Source organism: Camellia sinensis, chromosome 13 (assembly GCF_055761805.1).
Source record: "Camellia sinensis isolate YWXY chromosome 13, ASM5576180v1, whole genome shotgun sequence".
NCBI classification, from domain to species: Eukaryota; Viridiplantae; Streptophyta; class Magnoliopsida; order Ericales; family Theaceae; genus Camellia; species Camellia sinensis.
Genome location: NC_138973.1, coordinates 88641009 through 88651709, shown reverse-complemented (window position 1 = coordinate 88651709; position 10701 = coordinate 88641009). Strand labels below are relative to the sequence as shown.

At 30.7% G+C, this 10701-nt stretch overlaps 1 protein-coding gene across 1 annotated transcript; it reads left to right on the top strand.

Moving 5' to 3' along the window:
• The first annotated feature begins 3559 nt into the window (after window positions 1–3559).
• On the top strand, window positions 3560–9026 carry LOC114292974 (putative transcription factor bHLH041). The gene is made up of 8 exons (XM_028236982.2): window positions 3560–4201; window positions 4444–4566; window positions 4691–4796; window positions 4954–4968; window positions 5063–5125; window positions 5373–6086; window positions 6978–7367; window positions 8497–9026. The coding sequence occupies exons 1-8, from the start codon at window positions 4086–4088 to the stop codon at window positions 8563–8565; spliced, it is 1596 nt and encodes a 531-aa protein (XP_028092783.2). The 5' UTR covers window positions 3560–4085; the 3' UTR covers window positions 8566–9026.
• The last annotated feature ends 1675 nt before the right edge of the window (window positions 9027–10701 follow it).

The following is a 10701-nucleotide window of genomic DNA, read 5'->3' as shown; positions in this document are numbered from 1 at the left end:
ATCTTTCTTGAAGTTAATGGTAAAAATTTATGTGAAATATTTTTATAAAAAATTTTAATAGTGTAATTAATAAGTGCCTCCTCTGATTTAATTTCTTGGCTCCGCCACTAGACCTAAGTGTAGATTAAAGAATTTAAGGAAAACTGAGAGTGATTTTCAATAAATAAATCAAGATCTTTGTTGTTTTTTGTTTTCTTTTTTTTTCTTTCTTTTTTTTTGGGGGGAATGTTATTTAAAAAAAGAAAAAGAAAAAAAAGGATTGACTCCAATAACAAATTAAATTCTAACTTTTTAATTATTTCAATTTAAACTTTTAAATTTTAAAATTGTATCAATTATAACTATTTGCTAGTTATAACTAATGGAATAAAGACAATTTAGCTAATATAATCACTTTTGATCGGGGGTGTTAGGCGACGGTAGTAGCCATGGATTAGGATAAGGGGGGAGTGGCATTGAGCTAGGGAAAGGAAAGAGTGGCAGTGGACCAATAAAAAGGATGAAACAGTGACAGTAGGTTAAAAAGGAGAGGAAGCCGTGATGGACGATAATAAAAGTGAGAGATATGTATTAACAATAATAAAGGGAAAAAGTAGTTAAATTAGTTAAATTGTCTAGTTTTAGATGCAAACTGATAATTATAATTGATATCATTTTAAAAATTTCGAGTTTAAACTGAAACAATTAAGAAGTTGGGGTAAAATTTATGTACAAGGTCAAACCTTGGAGGAATTTTTTGTTTCCACTCTTAAGTACAAGGTAATGCAACAACAATATCAAAACACACAACGCAACAAAACAATTTTTAGTATTAGTTTGGCTTAGCTACAAAATAATAATAATAAAAAAATAAATAAATAACAGTTTTTTTTGTAAAATATATGTCTAGTGAATTTCTTTTTTCTTTTCCATTTAAGATTTTGTTTATGTGTGAATTAGGACACATGTTAAGAAATTTAAAAAGAATTGTACATTTTATGTAAAAATGTATGTGATAAAGAAAATTAAATATTTTAAAGCATTGTTAACATGGGCATGCATGACACACGTGAGTAAAACCCTTTTATTTATTCAAAAATGTTTCATGTCCCCTTTTCCCCCACCCCCTTTGACCCCCTCTCTCTCTCATTGGTTACATTTTCTTTTTCTTTTTTCTTTTTTTCCTGCTCCTCCAATCACCACCCGCCACGTGTCTGTGGGGTTGTGGGGGTGGTGATTAGAGGGGGTCTCTATCATGACTCTTATTTATTAGTTTTTATGAACATCTAGACTGAAAGAGCCTAAAAAGATTTTTAAAAAATAAAAATAAAAAAATTCAGTTAATAAAATTGCTTACAAGTGAGAACACATGAACATTTGACCTTCCAACTGAAGTTGTTTAGTTAATACCATTGAACCAAATAAGTATTCTTAAAAAAAAAATCTAGTAGGATTTTTTAAAAAAAATAAGAGTAAAAAATTCAGTAAATAAAATTGCTTACAAGTGAGAACACATGAACATTTGACCTTCCAACTGAAGTTGTTTAGTTAATACCACTGAACCAAATAAGTATTCTTAAAAACAAATCTAGTAGGATTACTTAACGTGAAGCAAAAAGGGTAATATGAAAGCAAAATATAAAAAAAAAAAAAAAAAAAAAAAAAAAAATGAAATAAAATAAAATAGAATAAAAAAAAAATTTAAAAATTAAGGGAAATAGAAAGGGACAGATGGCCTTCCTCCCTTGACTGTTTTCAAAATCCTCGCGAGGGTGGACTTTGACCATTACTTTTCCAACCTCTTCTTGGCTGGCTGATTGCCTCTCTCTCTCTCTCTCTTCCAGCCTCTTCTTGGCTGGCTGATTGCCTCTCTCTCTCTCTCTCTCTCTCTCTCTCTCTCTCTCTCTCTCTCTCTCTCTCTCTCTCTCTTACTTTTCAATGTCCTATTTTTTCTCCAAAATAATATGGCAAATATTAAAGTATGCAATATATCTATACTATATATTAAGTAAAATAAGAATTTTTAATTTCAAGACCTGTACGAGTTTCAATATCTCAATTTAAATTTTCTAAATTTCTTATTAAAAAAAAAAAACTCAGCATTTATTGATTTGGTCAAAATCTCCTGATCAGCATTTATTAATTTTTTTTCAATCCATATATTTTTCTACATGCCTGCATTTATTGATTTGGTCAAAATCTCATGGTCAGCATTTAAAATCTCCTCATACAAATAATTATAGATACAATCCGTGTATAGTTACTGCAGTACCCTTTTTAACTTCTCTCATACACTATGGTTAGTGATAAGATTATTAAATTATTTTTATAAAAAATCTTAAAAAACATGATTTATATATTAAAAAAATTTGAAACAAATATAAATATTTATAATTATCCCGTGCATATCACGGGTGATAGGCTAATAAAAATTTATATAAAATGAGGTGGTGATGGTATTTTTACAACACCAATATTTGATGATTACAATTATTTATTACAAGAATTTTAGAAAAATGTTATATAAAGCATGAATCTTAGAAAAATGTTATTTTAAAATGTATGGTGAATTTTTAAAATTGGTGGAATGTGACCTATAAACAAAATGAATGTGATCCACTAGATATATATATTTTTTGAATATTTTTTGAGGAACTTTTATTAGAAAATAATAATTTTCTAGAATATTTTTTTGAGTAATTTTTTTAGAATATTTTTCTCGTGGGAAAATGGTAAACTACCAAATTTCTTATACATAATTTATTACAGGAAAAAGACAATAACATATTTTTGTAAATTATTTTGGAAATGATGGATATAATTATGTTTTTAAATGAAAGGATCATAATTTCTCATATACTTTATAATAAGTTTTTTTATTTATTGAATCTTCCTTCTCTTAAGTTTAAATGTAAATTTGAATTCATTAAAACTGTTTGAGCTCATGTAACTCACCATATGTCACGTTTTGATAATTTAAATTATTCATTTTACAGAGCACTCTATGTATATTATTCGTAAAAAAATTTACATTGATCCAATAATCATCACTTTTTCATTATATCATGTTTGTCTTCAAAAAAGTAATATTTTATTTTTAAAAATACATCTGTCGTTCATTTTTTTTGAAAATAAACACAATAAAATAAAAATACTATAATTATCAAATCAACTTAATTTTTCTTATAAATAATATAATAGTTCCAATAAAATAAATGATTCAAATTATCCAAAAATTAGCCACAAGTGAGCTTCACATACTCAAACAACTAAAAAATTATTGGTTTGGTTAGAGATATTACGTGGTCATACCCTTGGCCAATTATAAATTCTCATACTTCCTCGTATTTTTTAATCACCCAATACAAAATCGTAAACACAATCCTCTTTACTAATCAAAACACACATGAAGCACCAAGTAATTGTGCCCAAAACCAATGAATTACTTTTCCAAACAGTTGTCTTTGTCAATTACAATGTGAACTCTTTTAACTTTAAAATATATATAAATGAAATACAATATTTTATGGGGAAATATATGTGTGGATTATGTTTGTATAAGAATCCCCAAAACGAACTGTTCTCTCAACTTTACTACTTTTCAAGCTCCCATTTCCCAAACATCTCTCTATCTCTCTCCCCCACCAAACAAGAAGCAGGTGGGGTATACATTACAACTTCCTTCCATGGTCATCTTTTACCTCCCCTTTTCTACTTTCAAGACCCTCACTCTCTCCTCTCTCTAGCAGAGCTTGATTCTTATACACCAAACCATTATCTAAACTCCAAATAGACCCTATCGTCTTACTCTCCCCTTGACAACTTCCTTTCATTGGTTGGATCTTCACCTCACCTCACCTCCCCTTTCTACTTTTCAAGACTCTCTCTCTCTCTCTCTCTATAGCAGAGCTTGATTATAATAGTAGAAGCCTGACCTATGATCTAAACTCCAAAGACCCTGTCCTCTCTCCATATAGACAAGTTCATTTGTTTAGCTTCCAAGTCTCCTCTCTCTCCCTCTCTCTATAGTTGATATTAGTATATGTAATAAGGAGAGATAAACAGATCCAAAGGGCTCTCATGCAGCAACAATCCTAGCAATTGCCATGGACTCCATCTTCCACCTTGATGATGGAGCCCGTGCCAGATTTCTCCAAGAGATAGTCCACTCTTTTGGCTTCACTTACATTTGCCTCTGGTTATATGTCCCCCAACCATCCCAGTACTTCCTCTCTCTCTCTCTCTCCCCATAATATATGTATATGCATGCATATCACGATTATGTATTGGGATTTTGAATTTCTGATACTGATACATATCAGTCAATACTATTTGATATTAGCTGATATATAATTGTAAATTTATAATGCTCATATTGATGCCTAACCCTGATTCTTTTTATTTAGAACACATGATGTATATACAATTTTTTCACTTACGGTTTGAGGATGATGATCTTCACAGCTGTTTGATCTCCATGGATGGATTCCACAATGAAGAGAACAAACAACCCAGCTCCTCCTCAGGAAGTGTCGCGCGGAGGCTCTTCGATGAGTATCGACAACGGATATTCAATTTTCAAAACGGGTATGACACAAATCTTGAGGACAATCAGTTAGTAAAACAACAAATTAAATTGTTTTCTATAGTTACATATATATATATATATATATATGCATTGTAAAATGCATTGGTGTTTTTGTTGTTTCAGCCGGGTTCCAGGAGTTGTTTTCAAGAATGGTCTTCACTACATGGAGCTCAAGGAATTGGAACTTCAAGGACTAGCCTCTGTCGATGTACAATTGCAATTCTATCGGGTAATGGCGGATATATGCTTAAGAACACAGAATAATTCTTAATTTCATTTTGTTTTTAGTTTCTGTATTCGTAACAAAACTGTAAGTTATAACAATGACAGCACGATGAGAGAAGTTTGGCTAACTTGGTGTACTCTTTTGTTTTTGATTGTTTCAGGAAGCTAGGATCAAGGTTTGTGCGTTCAACAACAATCAAAAGTGTTTTGTTCTTGAGCCATATATAATTGTAAAAAAATGTGATCTCATGATATTATTTGTCTTTACAGACTGCTATATTTATGGGGTGCACGACTGGAGAGATTGAGCTTGGCATGTCTAATGATCCTCAAGTAAGTCACCCTACATCACATTTTTCAGAACATGTCTAATTTGTAGATTCATTTTTTGAAACTCTCGTAGATATAAGCCGATTCCCAATACATGTCAATTCATAGTCATTTGATTGATAGTTGATGCTACTAATACAATCTGTTCAACTGCTAATATATTTATATGGTGAATGATATTGATTCATCTCTTGAAATTTAACATGACTCAAAATGCACTTGAAATTCTTACTAATTATGGTTTTCACAGATGAACTTGGAAATGGAGATGAAGAACTGGTTCCAAGAAGATTTCTCCCGCCCAGCGCGGCCGCCCATAGAGCTTCCTCCCCATCCAACCGATCAAAACCGCCCTTCATCATCTTCATCATCCTTACGATCGCTCTCCACAGACAGCCCCGAGCCCTCTCCTTTCCTCTTCAACATCCCAAGCACATCCTATCTTCCAGAACCACCCATGGAATCAAATATCGAACAAGCACTGAGGCCAATATCCACTTCATCGATTAGTCCCCTTGAACATACCACACAAGCTTTTCGCCACATCCTAAACCCTCAATTCCCATCACAACAAGAAAGCAACGAAGCTTCAGCAATGGCTAAAGCATTCCTCACAGTTATATCTTCTTCTGCTTCTCCATCTTCTTCTTCTTCGTCACATCAACGACTGCCACAAACTGTGCCTCCAAATTACCCGTTGAGCCAAAAGACCGGCGCGTTCAAGAGTTATAGATCGAGTTTGGGAGCTTTGACACCTTTGACGGCTAGAGCTCGAAGGCAGAATTTGCAGAAAAGAGCAATTTCTTTCTTTAGAACATTGAGTTTGATGAAAATTCAAGAGAGAGTGCAAGGAACCAGACCCACAAGCACTCAGTTACACCACATGATCTCAGAGAGGAAGAGGAGAGAGAAGCTCAATGATAGCTTTCAGGCCTTGAGATCACTACTTCCTCCCGGAACAAAGGTACTACTGTATATGTTATTTATATAAAATTTATGCATACTGATTTATATATATATATATATACAAAATTTGACAGGAGAATAATGTGAAAGTAGTACTTTTATAATTAAATGTCATTTGAATAGATACTTTGTTTTAAAATCATAAATCTCAATACAACCACAGCATTCTATATATTAATTTTGTATATTTCTTTTAGTTTGTATATATTATTCTCTCCATACACTTACAACTCGAAATTGCACTAAATATTTTCAATCATAAATAAGTAATTCAAAACTGGCAAAATTTTAGGATTAGGCTTTTCTCCGGTCCGTCAATCAGACTAGTGGGTTTTGTTTAGGATTACGAACTCGATTTAGATTTGTTTCAGTAATTTAAATTATTCATTTTGTAAAGTTTACTGTGTAGATCATTCATGCATCAAATCTGATTGATCAGATATCGGTAACTAGACAATCATTTGTCTTAAAAAAATGAACGGCAACTGTAATTTCAAAAATATATTGTTATTCTTTTTAAAAAAATTGTGATTCAATCATGTAGCCACCATATCTGATTAATCTGATTTTTTATAAATAGACCCTATAAGATAAACAGCTTGATCACTAAAATGGGTCCGGAGTTAACCGTAGACCCAACTAGAGCCTCCAATTCATGTCTCAAGTTTCAAATTAGACTATACCAAATTAATGTTTCATATCAAGAATGAAGTGACACTGGCATAAAAAAATTTAAAATCATCTAGTGTAAAATTCTATTTTTCTTCATAACAGTCGAACCAGTATCCGAAAGCCAAAAGACTAATACGTAATACCCGATATGTCAACCATGAGACACACCATATTATTATCCAAACACTAATGTGAATTTTTCATTTAAATTGTACAGAAGGACAAGGCATCAGTGCTTGCTGGCACAACTGAGTACTTGACATCTTTGAAAGCTCAAGTTGCAGAGCTCACTAAAAGAACTCAGAGCTTGGAGGCACAGATTTTGCCTCCAAGAGAAGCAAATGAAGAAGTGAGTGTGCCCTCTTCATCATCATCAAATCAAAGGCTAGATGTTCTAATCACAAATGTATCTGAACTAACATCAGAATCAAGAATCATAGACTTGCAAGTGATTGTGAGAAGAGATTGCAACATGTTGGATTTGGTGATTCGGATCATGGAGTTTTTGAAGCAAGTTAAGAATGTCAATTTGATCTCTGTCGAAGCAGATACAAGAGTGGTAGAAACAAATTCGATCAATCGTGTCGTGTTGAGATTGAGAATTGAGGTATGTAAGACAAGCTTGTATATATAAATGCCTAAAAAAATGTTATAAGTCATCGATTTTTTGTTACTGTTTTATATGGTATTTAAGTATTTTTAACAATTTTATTATAGTAGAGCCACGCATGGTATTCTAAGTATAGTACACAAGCAAAATAAGTTTTTATTATTATTATTATTTATTTATTGATATGACATACATTTAAAATGGGACCGCTAGTAATATGATAAGTGTCCCGTTAATAAATTAAAAATGTTTGTAGAATTTATTAAGTTGGGTAGCATTGCACAATAGCCAAACACTACAATAGGACAAACATTTCAATAGGACAAGAAAGAGTATGCATATAATTCTAAGAATCGTACACAATGGAATTTTCGCATTTGAACAGCAAACTAGTCCAACCAAAAAAAAAACAACAACAAACATGCAGTACAGTAATAGGGTACAAGTTTTTTTTTGTTTTTTGAGAAGAAAAAAGAAAAGTAGCAAAGACCCTTTTGAAATGTAAAAGGCTATGGAGGTAGAAAAGAAGTTTGAAAAGTTGACAATAAATAGATTCAGAATGAATCTGGTTCAGAGATTTTCAAATGAACACTTTTCATACTATTTTTTCTGAACACTTTTCATTGTATTTTTTCTCTCCTTAGCAAATAAATTTTTAAAAAACATATAAGCTAAAATGAAAAGAAAAGAAAGCTAGTTTACAATGATGGTAGGCCCTTCAAATGATGAACTCTTGTTTTTATTTCGACATTCCCTTCAATAATGGGTGGTTGTATTAGTTTTTTAAATTAATTTACTTTCTAGTGAAGTAATCCACTTTGGAGTTTTATTCATTCATGTAATCATTTTTTGCGACTTAATGCATATGAAAAATTTTAAACACATAGAATTTAATTATAAAATTAAACATAATTTTTTATTTTTTTATTTTTTTTATATGAGGTGAAATTTATTAAATATAAATTAAACACATTTTTTTATTTTTTTTATTTATATGAGGTGAAATTTATTAAATATGTAGATTTCATTTTCAATTTTGTAATGTTGGAAATTACGAGGAAGGAGACAAGAAGTGACAAATTATAATATTTGAATCTTTTTTATTAATTTCTTCTTTTGTGTATAGGGAGGTGATTGGGATGAGTCTTCCTTCCAAGAAGCCGTGAGAAGGGTGGTTGCTGACCTGGCACAGTGACAGTTGGACCCATCCAGCACTTGACACCTGTACTACAAGGAGAGGGAGAGGAATTTTACAACTATATACCATCTTTAATATATATATCACTTCATGTATTAACTCATCATTAGTATAATAGATGTCACTACTCATTTTTATCTCTAATAATATGTTAACACATGAGGCGGTACATTGAAGATGATAAGTATAGCATTACTCGTTTTGTGGCGGCACCATATCGTAGCCGATGGTGGTTCACCATTTTCCCGCCATTTGATCATTAGAAATCACAATCTTGTACTATTGTGATGAGTTTCATCAACCAAGTCAGTGTAACTAGGTTTGCACATTTTTGATAGTGATCAATAGATAAAGCAATGTATACTTTGCTTATTGGAAATAGATTAATTCCACAAATGTATGATTTCCTTTTTGAGTTGTGATAACATAATTAAAAGGGAGATTTATTAAGTTTTTTTTTTTTTAGAGTTCTTTATCCCAATTAATTCATAACATATTCTTATATTCCAATAAATCTTATTATTTGAACATTTAATTCATTAAATCTTAGTTCTTATATTTAAAGTATTTTATGAACAATTTTACCCTTACAAATATTTTTTAAACATTTAGCAATTTGGTGATGTGAACATTTATATTTTACAACGTGAATATTCACATTAATGTGTGAATGTTCACATCACGTAACATTCATACTGTCAAGGTGAATATTATTATTAGGGGTATTTAGGTAACTATGTCACAATAGAACTTATTGGAATATAAGAAAATAATTTAAATTAACTGGAATATAAATAGATGAAGAGAAATTTATGAATAAGTGTCCCTAATTGAAAGGCACGGAATTCTCTATTTCTTAAAAAATTTAATTTTTTTCTATACATTTTTTATTACATGATTGTATTTGGAAATGAGATAGACTTGTCTCCACCATTCAATTAAGAGACTGTGAGTCGACTTCGGGCCTACTTTAATGATCTAACCTGTCATTTTGTAAAGCTCACCAAGCAGGTGATTCATATATAAAAAAAAAAAAATTAAATTAATTAAATGTCGATAATAACTTAATTAGATGACTTTTGTCTTTCAAAGTAAGCAATCTCAAAAATAAAACTTGTTATCTTTTTATTTTTTAAGCAAATGTGCTCTCGTCATGTAATTGCTAATCTTGATCAATCTATTTTTTACATTAATAATTTGCTCAACAAACTACACTAATCCTTCACTAGCCATCTTACTCTAATTCATGGATTTTGGAATAAAAATTAAAAAAAAAAAAAAGTTCTTTGCAATTGAAAGAAGTCCATTGATTGGGTTGAACCTCTACCAATTCCCATGGAGTGCCAACACATCAATAATCAAATTTTCTAATAATATGACTTTTATGTGTCGCCCTTGTTGACTTGTAGACCATGAAGAAGGTATCCAACAAAGAAAGGTTGATAGATTCATTCAAATTGGTCCAATTTCAAAACAAAAAATCTACTTTCTCAACCTCACCCACCAAATCAAGGTTGCTTTCATGCACCTCATTAATCTATGGATTATTCCTTCTTCATATGAATGATGAAAATTATACATATCATACTTTTAAATTGAAACAATATAATCACATATATTGACAGATGTCAAGTAACATATACTAATAAATAACAGTATCAAAAGTTAAAATTTTCATTACATATTGAGAATTATGTCACAAGCATACTTTAATTTTTCTATTCAAATTAAAACATTTGACTACATCAATTTTTAGGAGTCTATACCTCATTTGATACCATTTATGAAAGATATTTGTGCATCTTTTAATATTAAAAGTTCGACCAAATGATTGGTATAACTTTCAAAATTAGTTTATGAGACAAAAACAACTTTAATAAGAAAAAACTAACTATTAATAAGTTAAAAAAATAAATATTTTTATCTTCTGTATTTAAATTATCAACTTTAAACTAATCAAAAACTCCATCAAATAGGATCATTATATAATCTTTGGATGAACAATTCTTCTCTCCCCTTTTCATCGAATCAAGAGAATAGGGCTTGGAGACGACGGTTTTGACCGTCACTGCCTTAATAGAAGACTTAATCTATTTTTGTTCAAAACTATGATTAGTCCCTAATTTAAAGAAT

Coding starts and splice junctions, on each gene's coding strand:
- LOC114292974 (XM_028236982.2), top strand. CDS start 4,086: ATGGACTCCATCTTCCACCTTGATGATGGAGCCCGTGCCAGATTTCTC. Junction 4,202..4,443: donor TATGTCCCCCAACCATCCCA/GTACTTCCTCTC, acceptor TGATCTTCACAG/CTGTTTGATCTCCATGGATG. Junction 6,087..6,977: donor TACTTCCTCCCGGAACAAAG/GTACTACTGTAT, acceptor TAAATTGTACAG/AAGGACAAGGCATCAGTGCT.